At 46.7% G+C, this 15,277-nt stretch overlaps 1 protein-coding gene across 1 annotated transcript in view; it reads left to right on the top strand.

Moving 5' to 3' along the window:
• Window positions 1-2,779: 2,779 nt before the first annotated feature.
• VWA5B1 (von Willebrand factor A domain containing 5B1) overlaps window positions 2,780-15,277 on the top strand; it is a 94,729-nt gene continuing 82,231 nt past the window's right edge. The window contains exons 1-2 of the mRNA XM_066572618.1: window positions 2,780-2,918; window positions 8,168-8,329. Coding sequence (XP_066428715.1) covers window positions 2,780-2,918; window positions 8,168-8,329 — 301 coding nt within the window. The remainder of the gene's footprint in view (window positions 2,919-8,167; window positions 8,330-15,277) is intronic.

Below are 15,277 nucleotides of genomic sequence, written 5' to 3'. Positions count from 1 at the left end.
CTGGGGATTTTGCGCTGTGTAATACACCTCTCATGCCCTTCCTATCCTTGCACTCTTGCCACCCCTCCGGTCATCGCTGCCCCCCTACTTCCACTCTTTATTAAGTACTTGCATCTTGGAAGAACACCAGAGCGTAAGCCCAGGAGGGGAAGGGATCGTTATCGCCTGTCAATGTTTATCTGCTGCATGATGATATTATTCAGACACTTCCCAGAAAATGTGCCAGCAGCAGCGGGCGATAAATCTCAGCGGATGCCGCTCGCTGGTGTCTGGCAGGGAGGCTGATTTATCAGTGGAAACGAGAAGACGTTAATGGCTGCAGTCTCCATCGCCGTCCCCGAGCCGTCACCTCCACGTTTTCTTCCTCCCCCCCCCCCCCTCGCTCTTTGGGGGCGCTGCCGCAGTTATGGCCTCAGATACAATCTGCTGCATTGTGCTCATATCCGGCACTGGGCACAATCCAAGATCAGGGCGACGCTAAAGTGCATGCCATATATCAGCCAGTGAGCAGCCATGAATGCAGTGCCCCCGTAGTGATATGGCCTAGTTTAGTCGTACGGACACAATGATTCTCCGAGATTTTCATCTCCACTTTTCAAAAGCCATAAATTTTATATTTTTCCATCAAGATAGTAAAATATCAATATTTGCAGATGATACAAAACTGTGTAAAGTAACAGAAGGGGACAGAATGTGAGTGTAGATAGATCTGCTTACGGCTGCAAATGGATCTGGATTAATTGGGGGGGAGGGGCAGAAAAGTGACAAATAAGGTTTAACCCTTTCCAATCCACTGTCTGACGTCTTCCAACATTCTGATTGAAGGCTGTACAGCTCCAATGTCAGAAGACGTCCGGCAGGGTGTTCTTACTGTGTATTACTGGCCGCTCTATTGTCAGGGGTCTCTCCAGCATGTCCCATACCGCAGTACTGGCTCTAGCCAGCAGATGGCGCCATTGTATAATGGCAGAAAGAGAAAGCCCCCTAGGAAACCCTGAATCCAAAATTGGATTGCAAAGGATTAACACTGATAAATGTAGGTTCTGCACATGGGAAGGAAATACATGTCACCATTACACACTAAATGGGAAACCACTGGAAACACTGACATGAAAAGGGACTTGGGGGTTTTAGTTAACTGTAAGCTTATCTGGAGCAACCAGTGTCAGGCAGCTGCTGCCAAGGCAGATAGGATCATGGGGTGTATCAGAAGAGGCCTAGGGACACATGATGAGAACTTGTTCTTCCTCTTTACAAGTCACTGGTCAGACCACAAATGGAATATTGTGGACAGTTTTGAGCACCGGTACTCAAGAAGGACATATCAGAGCTTCAGAGAGTTCAAAGGCGGCAAGTAAAGTAATATACGGAATGGGCGGACTACAATACCCAGAGAGGTTATCACAATTTGGATTATTTAGTTTAGAAAAGGGGCGATCTAATAACTATATATAATATATCAGGGGCCAGTACAGAGATCTCTCCCATCATGTATTTATACCCAGGATTGTAACAAGGGGGCGCTCTAATAACTATGTATAGATATATCAGGGGTCAGTACAAAGATCTCTCCCATCATCTATTTATACCCAGGATTGTAACAAGGGGGCGCTCTAATAACTATGTATAGATATATCAGGGGTCAGTACAGAGATCTCTCCCATCATCTATTATACCCAGGACTGTAACAAGGGGACGCTCTAATAACTATGTATAGATATATCAGGGGTCAGTACAGAGATCTCTCCCATCATCTATTTAAATCCAGGACTGTAACAAGGGGGCGCCCTCTACGTCTAGAGGAAAAAAGGTTTCTACACCGACATAGTAGGGGGTTCTTTACTGTAAGAGCAGTGAGACTGTGGAACTCTCTGCCTGAGGAGGTGGTGATAGCTAATTCGATAAAAGAGTACAAGAAGGGTCTGGATTAGAGATGAGCGAGCATACTCGTTAAGGACAAATACTCGAGCGAGTATTGTCCTTTTCGAGTACCTGCCTGCTCATCTGCAAAGATTCGGGTGCCGGTGGGGGAGAGCGGGGGGTACAGGGGGAGATCTCTTTCTCTCTCTCCCCACCCCCCACTCCCTCCTGCAACACAGCGCTCACCCCTGCCTGCACCGGAATCTTTTCTGACGAGCAGGCAGGTACTCGAAAAGGACAATACTCGCTCGAGTATTTGTCCTTAACGAGTATGCTCGCTCATCTCTAGTCTGGAGCGTTATAATATTACATGTTAGATCACTGATTACTCAGAAGGGTCGGTGATCCGGGGATTATTCTGATTTCCAGATTGGAGTCAAGAAGGAGTTTTGTACCCTAAAATTGGTAAAATTGGCTTCTGCCACATTGAGCTTTTTTTTGCCTTCCTCTGGATTAACCATGGGGGGTAATAGGCTTGACTAGATGGACATAGTATGTTAGGCTGAAAAATCCCTATGTTACTGTTTGTTGATGTGGCCATACAGGGACTTGTTTTTTGCGTGGCGAACTGCATTATTTATATGTACCATTTTGGGCCTGCGCCATCCATATGATGTAAATGTATGCCATTTCTCAATGCTAAGCAATGCATTTTGTACAAGCAGCCAAGGAGAGCGGGGAAAGGGAAGTGACAACTGCTGAAAGCACAAATAACATGCCATGGAGAATATCTGTCCCATGTTATTGACACTACAAGTGCCAGCATGCCTATAACTGAAGAGCTGCGGCCTCCATGTGTTACGTTGGGCTCTGTTCCTTATACTATATCTTTTCCACCAGGGCTGCAGCAGAAGCCAGGATGCCCGGTCTGATGAACCGATTCACCGGCGCCCCCCTGCCTCTCACGTCAGCAGAGATAAGCTCCTGCGTCAGCGGCTATGCCCTGGGGATGACGGCCTCGCTCACCTACAGTAACCCAGAGGCTCAACCTGTAGAAGGTAAGGCTCCCTGTGCTGTACTGCATTGCCCAGTGTGTGTTATGTCTTGTCTGCAGGCAAACATAGAAAGAAAGCCCCAGAGCAAAAATCAAAGTGGGGCCCTGTGCTGATGTTCTTATCGGACGGACGGTTTTCTAAAAAATGAGGCCAGAGCAATAAGCAAAGTAGATCCACAGCTTGCCTTGTTTTATATTATTTCAGCCCAATATGGCCATATTTTGTCAATATAGTACTGCCATTTATTGGTTACATTACAAGTGTGCGGTATATAAATAATACTCCTTCAAGGAGCCCATATAATACTGTCATCTACTGGCCACAAATTACCATAGATAGTACCTATGTAACATACAGTATCCAAACAGTACTTTCTCAGGAAGCTCACAAACTCCAGACAATAATGCCGTACACAGGCCACATCATTTCACCATATAGCGCTCAAATAATATTAAGTACATGATTATTACTCGCTCAAGGAGCTTATTATATATATTACTGCCACGTAGTGCCAAATACCCGCCACATCCAGTAATCACTGTATAGTGCCCAAAAGTAGACATTCTTCAACAGTGCTCTCTTAAAGAGGCTGCATTATACTGCCATATAGTGAAAAGCTAATACTGCCATATACTGATCACATAATATCACGATATGGTGCCCAAATAGTGTGCGGTATTCAAAGAATACTCCCTCAAGAAGCCCACATAACAATCCCATATATTGACTACATAATTTCATAATACCGGTATAATACCGAGGTTGCAGTATCCAAATAATACATCCTCAAGGAGCTTATATAATACTGCCACATAGTGCAGCATAATACCACCATATACTGGCCACATAAGCACTGTATAGTGCTTAAATAATATGCATTCTCGAATAATACTCTACCAAGAAGCCGTCATGCAGCCGTATAGTGGCAAGATAATACTGCTATATAGAGGCCGTATAGCATCACCATATAGTGCCCAAATAATTTGCAGTATTTAGTAATACTTCATAAAGGCGCCTACATGAAAAAGTTAAAAAAGTATCACTAGTTGGTGCTTTGCAATTTTTGTGCGATGCGTTTTTAACATTAGAAAGTCCCATTGACAATCGCATGAAAAAAAACGCGAAAGAAAAACGCAAGTGTGCAGGAGCCCTTAGAGAGACAGAGTCTCTCAGAAGCAACGATGGTCAGAGGTCAGAGGTCACCAATCTGTGCAAAACTGCAAGTAAAAATTGTGGAACAAATTAAGAAAAATGTTCGTCAACGTAAAATTGCTAAGACTTTGAATCTCCCCCCATCTACAGCTCATAATATCATCAAAAGGTTCAGAGAATCTGCAGAAGTTCATGTGCACAAGAGACAAGGCCGACGGTCAATATTCTAATAAGTCACATGACTGTGTATAAAAAGGGCATGTTAGAGAGGTAGAATCTCTCAGAAACAAAGATGGGCAGAGGTCCCCAATCTGTGAGAAACTGCATCTAAAATTGTGGAACAAATTCAGAAAAATGTTCGTCAACGTAATATTGCTAAGACTTTGAATCTCCCCCATCTACAGCTCATAATATCATCAAAAGGTTCAGAGGATCTGCAGAAGTTCATATGTACAAAAGACAAGGCCGACGGTCAATATTGGATGCTGGAGATCTACGAACCCTCAGGCGGCAGTGCATTAAAAACAGGCATGATTCTGTAATGTAATCGCTGCATGGGCTCAGAATACTTCCAGAAATCATTGTCTGTGAACACAAGTCTCTGTGCAATCCACAAATACAAGTTAAGGGCTTATTCTGACGACCGTATATCAGTCGGGCTTTCACACCCAGCCGATATATGGTGTCCTTCTCTGCAGGGGGACGAGGCTGGAAGAGCCAGGAGCAGTGCACCGAGCTTCCACCCCCTCTCCGCCCCTATTTGCAATGGGAGGGGGTGGGAGAGGGGGCGCTAAGTTACGGAACTTAGCTCCGCCCACCCTGCCCCTTCCTATTGCAAATACTGGCGAGGGGAGGAAAGGGGGCGGAGAGGGGCAGAAACTCAGTGCAGTGCTCCCTGCTCTTCCAGTCTCCTCCCCCTGTAAAGAGGGACACCGTATATCGGCCAGGCGTGAAAACCCGGCCGAAATATGGTCGACTGAAGCCGCCCTAAAACTGCATCATGCAGAGAAGAAGCCATACATCAACATAATCCAGAAACGCCGGCATCTTCTCTGGGCCAAAGCTCATTGACAATGGACTGAGGCAAAATGGAAAACTTTTTTGTTGTCAGCACACAGTTCAAAAGCCTGCCTCTCTGATGGCATGGGGTGGCATTAGTGCCTATGGCATGGGCAGCTTACACATCCTGAAAGGCACTATCAATGCTGAGCAGTATATAGAGGTGGTAAAACAACATCTGCTTCGTTCAGACAACGTCTCTTTCAGGGAAGGCCTTGTATATTCCAGCAACACAATGCTAAACCGCATACTGCATCCATCACAAGAGCATGGCTTCACAGAAGAAGAGTTCGGGGGTGAACCGTCCGCCTGCAGTTCAGACCTTTCACCAGTAGGGAACACTTGGCGCATAATGAAAGAAAAATCCGGCAAAGAAGATGGAGAACTGTAGAGCAGCGAGAGTCCGACATCAGACAAGACCGGGACAGGATTCTTCACTTCCCAGAAGTTTACAGACTGTTGTATAAAGAAGAGGTGATGCTACACAACGGTAGACACTGTCCGCCCGACTATTGTGAGATGTGTTGCTCCCATCAATTTATAAAGGAGTTATTTCTTTAAATGAAATGGAACAATGTCTCCGCTCCCCTCTGATACCGTGTTTCCCTGAAAATAAGACAGTGTCTTATATTAATTTTTGTTCAAAAAGGTTTAACTTTTTTACATGTATAGCTGCCTGGACACTATTTAAATGGACTTTTTAAATTAACTGTTAGCAGGGCTTAAAGGGGTTGTCCCGCGGCAGCAAGTGGGTCTATACACTTCTGTATGGCCATAATAATGCACTTTGTAATGTACATTGTGCATTAATTATGAGCCATACAGAAGTTATAAAAAGTTTTATACTTACCTGCTCCGTTGCTGGCGTCCTCGTTCCCATGGAGCCGACTAATTTTCGCCCTCCGATGGCCAAATTAGCCGCGCTTGCGCAGTCCGGGTCTTCTGCAGTCTTCTATGGGGCCGCTCGTGTAGAATGCCGGCTCCGTGTAGCTCCGCCCCGTCACGTGCCGATTCCAGCCAATCAGGAGGCTGGAATCGGCAATGGACCGCACAGAAGCCCTGCGGTCCACGGAGACAGAGGATCCCGGCGGCCATCTTCAGCAGGTAAGTATGAAGACGCCGGACCGCCGGGATTCAGGTAAGCGCTGTGCGGGTTGTTTTTTTAACCCCTGCATCGAGGTTGTCTCGCGCCGAACGGGGGGGGGGGTTAAAAAAAAACAAAAACCCGTTTCGGCGCGGGACAACCCCTTTAATTTTGGAGTAGGGCTTTTATTTCAAGCATCCTCAAAAAGCCTGAAAAATCATTTTGCATCCTCAAAAATTCTGGAAAATCATGATATGTCTTATTTTCAGGGTATGTCTTATTTTCAGGGAAACAGGGTGGCTTCTACTGGGGATAAAATCTGGTTACATGAGATCTCCAAATCATTACATTCTTTATTTCTTTAAATTTATTTACATTTTACACGGCGCCCCAACTTTTTGAAATCGGGGTTCTACTTAAAAGCACCAGCGATGCAGGAATCCAGATCCTCCTGTGATGCTGTCACACACGCCACCATCAGACTGTGTGATATAGGACACAAATGAATCCCATCTGTTGTAAGTGGGGAGTGCAACACATGAGCGGCCGCCGCATTGTGCCAAGTGTCAAAGCGACCATTTATGCACTTCTATCAGCAATTCTGGGTGACTACTAATGTGGCCGTAAATGAGAGGGGGCTTCACCCAGCTTTCCCAGACCCCTGAATGGCAGATCTGGCTGATCAAGACATAATACAGAATGTGATGACATTTTAGTGGACCCTCATGCCATGCCTCCCCCTATAGGGATCACAATGTGCTATAGATACAGATCGTCCTGCAGTCCCAACGCGTCTGTCATAGCGTAACTTCCCCCAACTACATGAGAGCAGCTACAAACGCACGGTATCTGAGCAGGAGCCACCGGTCTGACTGTGAAGGATCTCAGTGAGTCCGCTGGGAGGGGAGACATTCTCATACACATACAGATTAGATGATTTCCATTCTAGTGCGGCGCAATCCATCCTGCAAATAAATGTCCATGTAGAGTTTTATTCTTCCCTGTTTTGCTCTAACTATTTGTCAGTCTTCACTGTATTTCTGGCATTCTATTTGTGAACCAAGAAGCTCAGAACAGACTTTAGATCTGGCTTCCCTGTCTAATTTAAAGCAGGGCTCTAGCTCAGAAAAATACATGTGTGAAACAGAAGTGGAGGAGAAGGCACTGATCAAACTACTAACAACCACTTGTCAGTTAGTATGTGAGTGCTTCTCATGCTCCACCCCTGGTGGTGTCATTACTCCACCCCCTGCTGAGGTCATTGAAGGTCCTACAACATATATAAAACACAGAGCCTAACCGACAGAAGAACAACACAGTTAGGGCTCTTGAAAAGGGGAGGACAAAAATAACAAAATGAGAATACAACTAAGCCGTTATTATCTCAGACACAGCTCAGCAGTCCTGACAGAAGACACTTACCTACTGCCACCGCAGAGATGCGGTGGGCTAAAGGACCTGCAGTGACGTCATTGTTGTGAGAGGAGCCATTTTGCAGTTTGGTATAAAGTACTGTATGTGGGTTCTTCTCATGTTCCGCCCCCTGGTGATTGGATATCTAAAACACAGAGCCTGACTGACAGAACAACAACATAGTTAGACAAAAATAACAAAATGAGAATAAAGCTAAGCCGTTTTTATCTCAGACACAACTCAGCAGTCCTGACAGAAGACACCGACCTACCACCACCACAGAGATCGGGTGAGCTAAAGGACCGGTGGTGATGTGACTGCTGTGGAAGGAGCCAAGCTGTGTTTGTGTCTTGTGTGGGGATCAAGATAGATGTAGTAGAGCTGTGTGTGTGATGTGTGGGGATCATAATGGATGTAGCAGAACTGTGGTGCATTGCACCACCAGAAACACTGGTACTATAATTTCCTAATAATTACTAGTGCACTCATGATCGCCTCTAGTATGTCAGTATCAGCAATGACTGTTCTTCATTTTTCCCTGTAGCACTCTTTGTATTCCCGCTGAACGAGCACACGGTGGTGGTCGGCTTCGAGGCCGTTATTTGCAGACGTATCATCACCGTCCAGATTAAAGACAAAGCCAAAATGGATGAGAACTACTATGATTACTGCAGCTTGTCCAGCGGAAGACTGCCTGACGGGAACGGTGAGACTGGACAATGAGGAGGGGTCAGAACCATCCGTGCAATGTCATCATTACTATGTAACTATGTATCTAATCGTGGCATGTGTGATCTGATCTGCTGAGCCGCTGTATCTAATCCTATCATGTGTGATACTGGCTGCTGAGCTGTGTATCTAATCTTATCATGCAGAGTCATTCCCTGAAGCTGCAGGGTCCTAATGTAACATCTGTAGTAGGGCCGTAAGCTGCGATACTTCAGTACCCATCTCTAGCTTGAATACAAGATATGATACGGGGGCATGGAGGCTCTAGTACCCTGTTGTACCTCCTCTAGCTTGGATACAAGATCTGATACGGGAAGGCATGGAGGCTCTAGTACCCTGTTGTACCGCCTATAGTTTGGATACAAGATGTGATACGGGGGGCATGGAGGCTCTAGTACCCTGTTGTACCGCCTCTAGCTTGGATACAAGATGTAATACGGGCGGGCATGGAGGCTCTAGTACCCTGTTGTACCGCCTCTAGCTTGGATACCAGATGTGATACGGATGGGCATGAAGGCTCTAGTACCCGTTGTACCACCTCTAGCTTGGATACAAAATGTAATGCATGCAGGCATGGAGGCTCTAGTACCCTGTTGTACCGCCTCTAGCTTGGATACAAGATGTAATATGGGCGGGCATGGAGGCTCTAGTACCCTGTTGTACCGCCTCTAGCTTGGATACCAGATGTGATACGGATGGGCATGGAGGCTCTAGTACCCTGTTGTACCGCCTCTAGCTTGGATACAAGATGTGATACAGGGGAGGCATGGAGGCTCTAGTACCCTGTTGTACCACCTCTAGCTTGAATACAAGATGTGATACTGGTGAGCATGGAGGCTCTAGTACCCTGTTGTACCACATCTAGTTTGGCTACAAGATGTGATACAGGGGGCATGGAGGCTCTAGTACCCTGTTGTACCGCCTCTAGCTTGGATACAAGATGTGATACGGGCATGGAGGCTCTAGTACCCTGTTGTACTACCTCTAGCTTGGATACAAGATGTGAAACGGGAGGGCATGGAGGCTCTAGTACCCTGTTGCACCGCATCTAGCTTGGATACAAGATATGATATGGGCAGGCATGGAGGCTCTAGCACCCTGTTGAGCTGCTTCTAGCTTAGATACAAAATGTGTTATAGCTAGGAATGGAGGCTCTAGTACCCTGTTGTACCATCTCTAGCTTGGATACAAGATGTGATACGGATGGGCATGGAGGGTCTAGTACCCTGCTGGGCCGCCACTAGCTTACATACAAGATGAGATACAGGCAGGAATGGAGGCTCTAGTACCCTGTTGGTCCACTTTTAGCTTAGATACAAGATGTGATACAAGGGGGAGGGGCATGGAGGTTCTGGTACCCTGTTGGTCCGCCTCTAGCTTAGACACAAGATGTGATATGGGCAGGCATGGAGGCTCTAGTACCCTGTTGGTCCACTTTTAGCTTAGATACAAGATGTGATACAAGGGGGAGGGGCATGGAGGTTCTAGTACCCTGTTGGTCCGCCTCTAGCTTAGACACAAGATGTGATATGGACAGGAGTGGAGGCTCTAGTACCCTGTTGGGCCACTTCTAGCTTAGATTCAAGATGTGATTTGGCTGGAAATGGAGGCATACAGGTTCCGTATGGTATTACTCCACATTTGTTGCAACTGAGTCTGCTGGAAAATGCCTCTTGGAAGCCGCCATGAGAGGAACACATGTGGCTGCAGGATGTCCTGAACATATCGCTGAGCTGTCATTGTCCCTCATACCACTACTAGGGGGGACCGATTGTCGTATGCGATGGCCCCCAGACCATTACACCAGCAGGGGGCAGTGTGCCGCTCCACACCAAAGGCAGGATGGAGGCGCTCACTCTGAGATCTCCAGACATGAACATGGCCATCATCAGTCAGATGCATTGCTGACGATACCCCAATTCCACTTTTAGTCTAGTTTAGTTTCATCGGTCATGACATCACTGCAAATGGAGGTGACAGTGGGGGTCAGAGGCCGTACATGTAATGGGGGCCGTGAGATCAAATGTCCTTCAGCCAAGTGCCTGAAAATAGTTCCAACAGACACAGGGCTGTAATGATGGTGCCCCCTGTTTTTGGATGGTGGACAATGAAACAGTTGGAGCTGCTTGTGCTTGTCGGATGATCCTCTCTACTGGTGGTCTGTAGGGGGCGTCCTGAGCCCGGTCACCTTGTGTGCCCTCACACATCCTCTGGTCCCAACAACCCTAGCAGTCTGGTCAGACTCTCCCCTCTACTGGTGGTCTGTAGGGGGCGTCCTGAGCCCGGTCACCTTGTGTGCCCCCATCCACTGGTCCCAACACCTCCTAACTGTCTGGTCAGACCCTCCTCTCTACTGGTGGTCTGTAGGGGGCGCCCTGAGCCCGGTCACCTTGTGTGCCCCCATCCACTGGTCCCAACACCTCCTAACTGTCTGGACAGAATGGCTGGTGGGGGACAATTCATCGATATGACTGTCCAGCTTCTCCCATCCCAATAATGCGCCCCTCTCAGACTCTGGTAACGGGGTGAAATCTCTTCTCTGCGTCGTAGAGGCGTCTAGTGGTCAACAAGCTCTACACAAGTGGAAGAAGAAGTTCTACTAATCACTACAACTCTCATCATTTGTATATCTGCCCGAGATGGACAAGTAGGACGAGTTTACAGCAAAACGACAACTTCTGGTTCCGGAGTGTTTCTACAATGAGTGTATATACCCTACACCTCTGATAGCTGCCGGCTGGACGCTTGTTATCTGACAGTCATTCTTCCTGATTGCCCTCCATATACATGCACGTTGTTTTCAATGGTGGATTCTGGGTAATTTGGGGACATTGGTTGATTTCCACAATTTCCTGCTCACTGGCAGCCACACTGAGTGTTGTGCAGTCCCACCTGTGACCTGCAGGTGTCACTACAGAGCTGCTGGGTAGAAGCCCCTACTAGATACGTCTTCTGTAGGTTCGTGCTGTCCAGACGTTTATTAATCATATTTACCTCCGTGACATCGCTCCTTTAAGCCGTATTATTGCGCTGTTTGGTGTGAGGCCATTATATGCCGCTCGTGATGCCGGGACCATTTCCAGGTCATTAGTTCGAGCGCTCGGATCTCTAGTCACCGAACGGCACAGCGGGGGAAATGTAAGTTCCTCTCCCCGGCGGCGGGTTAATCGTGGCTATGAAACCATTAGGGCAGCCATCTAGCGGGGTTGCCAAGGAAATCTGGTGCGTTCTGTAGAGTCGATAGAATATAATGAGGGTCAGAGATGAAATCCTGTGCGTCAAAACAGCCGGAGAACCAACACCTGAATAATGGGCAGAGCGCGGCGGAGCGGCGCAGATAATAGAGAGGTGGCGAATACGCCGGACGGTCTGCGGTCACTCTGATTAATCACAGGAAAAGAAAATATAATCACCGCCTTATATTATCTCACATGTCTATCCGGTCAGCCGTCTCATGACTATCTGGGGTTTTCTGACGCAGTACCACGCATGAGGGGCTTAGATACAGCGGCTCAGCATAATATATTACACATGGTAGGATTAGATACAGCAGCTCAGCAGACAGTATCACACATAATAGGATTGGATGCATGGCTCAGCAGACAGTATCACACATGATAGGATTAGATACACGGCTCAGCAGGCAGTATCACACATGGTAGGATTTGATACACGGCTCAGCAGGCAGTATCACACATGGTAGGATTTGATACACAGCTCAGCAGACATTATCACACAGGAGAGGATTAGATACATGGCTCAGCAGACAGTATCACACATGATAGGATTAGATACACAGCTCAGCAGAAAGTATCACACATGGTAGGATTAGATACACAGCTCAGCAGAAAGTATCACACATGATAGGATTAGATACACAGCTCAGCAGACAGTATCACACATGATAGGATTAGATACACGGCTCAGCAGGCAGTATCACACATGATAGGATTAGATACAGCAGCTCAGCAGGCAGTATCACACATTATAGGATTAGATACACAGCTCAGCAGACAGTATCACACAGGAGAGGATTAGATACATGGCTCAGCAGACAGTATCACACATGATAGGATTAGATACACGGCTCAGCAGACAGTATCACACATGATAGGATTAGATACATGGCTCAGCAGACAGTATCACACATGATAGGATTAGATACACAGCTCAGCAGACAGTATCACACATGGTAGGATTAGATACAGCAGCTCAGCAGACAGTATCACACATAATAGGATTGGATGCATGGCTCAGCAGACAGTATCACACATGATAGGATTAGATACACGGCTCAGCAGGCAGTATCACACATGATAGGATTAGATACACGGCTCAGCAGACAGTATCACACATGATAGGATTAGATACATGGCTCAGCAGACAGTATCACACATGATAGGATTAGATACACAGCTCAGCAGACAGTATCACACATGGTAGGATTAGATACAGCAGCTCAGCAGACAGTATCACACATAATAGGATTGGATGCATGGCTCAGCAAACAGTATCACACATGATAGGATTAGATACACAGCACAGCAGACAGTATCACACATGGTAGGATTTGATACACAGCTCAGCAGACAGTATCACACAGGAGAGGATTAGATACATGGCTCAGCAGACAGTATCACACATGATAGGATTAGATACACAGCTCAGCAGAAAGTATCACACATGGTAGAATTAGATAAACAGCTCAGCAGATAGTATCACCCCTGATGGAATTAGATACAGCGGCTCAGCAGACAGTATTACACATACATAGATTAGATACACAGCTCAGCAGATGGTATCACACATGATAGGATTAGATACACAGCTCAGCAGATCAGATCACACATGGTAGGATTAGATACACAGCTCAGCAGATAGTATCACACATGGTAGGTTTAGATACACAGCTCTGCAGATAGTATCACCCCTGATGGAATTAGATACATAGCTCAGCAGACAGTATCACACATGGTAGGATTAGATACACAGCTCAGCAGATAGTATCACCCCTGATGGAATTAGATACATAGCTCAGCAGACAGTATCACACATGGTAGGATTAGATACACGGCTCAGCAGACAGTATCACACATGGTAGGATTAGATACACGGCTCAGCAGACAGTATCACACATGGTAGGATTAGATACACAGCTCAGCAGACAGTATTACACATGATAGGATTAGATACACAGCTCAGCAGACAGTATCACACATGATTAGATTAGATACAGCAGCTCAGTAGACAGTATCACACATGATAGGATTAGATACACAGCTCAGCAGACAGTATCACACATGATTAGATTAGATACAGCAGCTCAGTAGACAGTATCACACATGATAGGATTAGATACACAGCTCAGTAGACAGTATCACACATGATACGTTTAGATACATGCACAGAGATTGATAGCAGATTTGGACTGTAGGGGGCGCTGCTGTCATTGCTTTTTAGAAAGTCTCTCTGCTGCAGACAGAACAGCGGGCAGAATCTGCTGAATATCCCGGAAGTCCCAGAAGTGCCGAAACTTTATTCGTTCTCCTATTAAGTGATTTTATGTGAAACCAGAAAATTGACCGTAAGCTCTTCAGTACCTGCTGGATACGGCGGCCGCCATGTTCAAGTCCGGCCAGCCTGCTCTCCCATTGCTGGTGACTGCGGCACGGGCATCAGCCAGTCTGTCTGTATGGGCTCATTCACACTAAGGTAAATACGCTGCAGGTTATGCAGTGAATAGAACCCGTTGACTTCAGCGGGTCGTTTCACAGCTGACGATTTTTGACACAGTAAATACGCAATACGCCCTTGTGAATGAGCCCATGTGACCAGTTTACGGGACGTCACCAGGTTGGATGACATCTCACTGAAGGGGGCGCTCCAGAAGCACGCTCAATACATTGCTAAAATATAGTTTTGGGCATGGGGGGGAGGGGGAGGCCGAAACGATATTGCAAAGATAAGACAAATCTGTGGAAACCGCACCTCTGACAACACGTCTGTAGTGAGGGGGGCGCCATCTGCTGGAAAGAAATCAGAAAATGTTTCATCCTCTCACAGTAATAAAGGAAACACGTCTTCCTCTAAAAAGCTTGCGCAAATACTAATGCGGACCTATCCTGAGGATAGGTCATCAATTGTTGATCGGCTGAAGTCTGCGGCTTGAGACCCCGACCGGGCACCCACCGCCAACTCTCAGCGCCAACACACACGGTATGGAGTAGAAGCTGTTAGCTCTGACCTCTGTGCAGTGGCCAACGCTGGTAATTGCAGGCTGGGGTCTCATTAACATCAATGACATCTGTGCCTGCAATTGCTGGCCACCATACAGTGTGGATTTTGGTGCGGAATTCAGGGACGGCATATTGCATCTCGTATGAAAGGTCCCTTATGGATAGACAAAATGTGCTGAATTGAGGCACAGCGAACCCCCCACTCCTGAGACGGATGACAAGTGCTACGCTGTAGGCTGTTCCCGAATGAGGCCAGAACAGAGGTCGATGTCGCTGCATCCAAAGCGGTTTTTGGTTATCCGGCTTTCAGCTTATTGGCAACAGAACCTGTTTCTTGGCATCTACACTGTGAGCGTTTGGAGGTTTGTTTGGGTGGTGTTGGTTGAAATCTTCTACAATTACACGTGTGCTTCACGCACCGCACCGTAAGTGAGGACAGTCTCAGTATGTTTTGCTTGAGATCACAATCACTGTTTTAACATGAGAACAAATAAAGTTATGATAACATGAAGCATACCATTGCTTTTCTGGTGAAATCGGCTACCCATCTGATGTGTAACATACCTACCTGAAGTTAAATCCAAGATAGCCACCATGTTGGTGACACGGCCTAACAGGTTTTCCCCTTTCCCCACATTTTATGCCGTCTGTCACACCATTTTCATTTTCTCTAGGCATTCCCTTAGTTT

This window comes from Eleutherodactylus coqui, chromosome 6 (genome assembly GCF_035609145.1).
Source record: "Eleutherodactylus coqui strain aEleCoq1 chromosome 6, aEleCoq1.hap1, whole genome shotgun sequence".
Classification (NCBI taxonomy): domain Eukaryota; kingdom Metazoa; phylum Chordata; class Amphibia; order Anura; family Eleutherodactylidae; genus Eleutherodactylus; species Eleutherodactylus coqui.
Note: the sequence above shows the minus strand (reverse complement) of the source record. Positions and strands in the feature narration are given on the sequence as shown.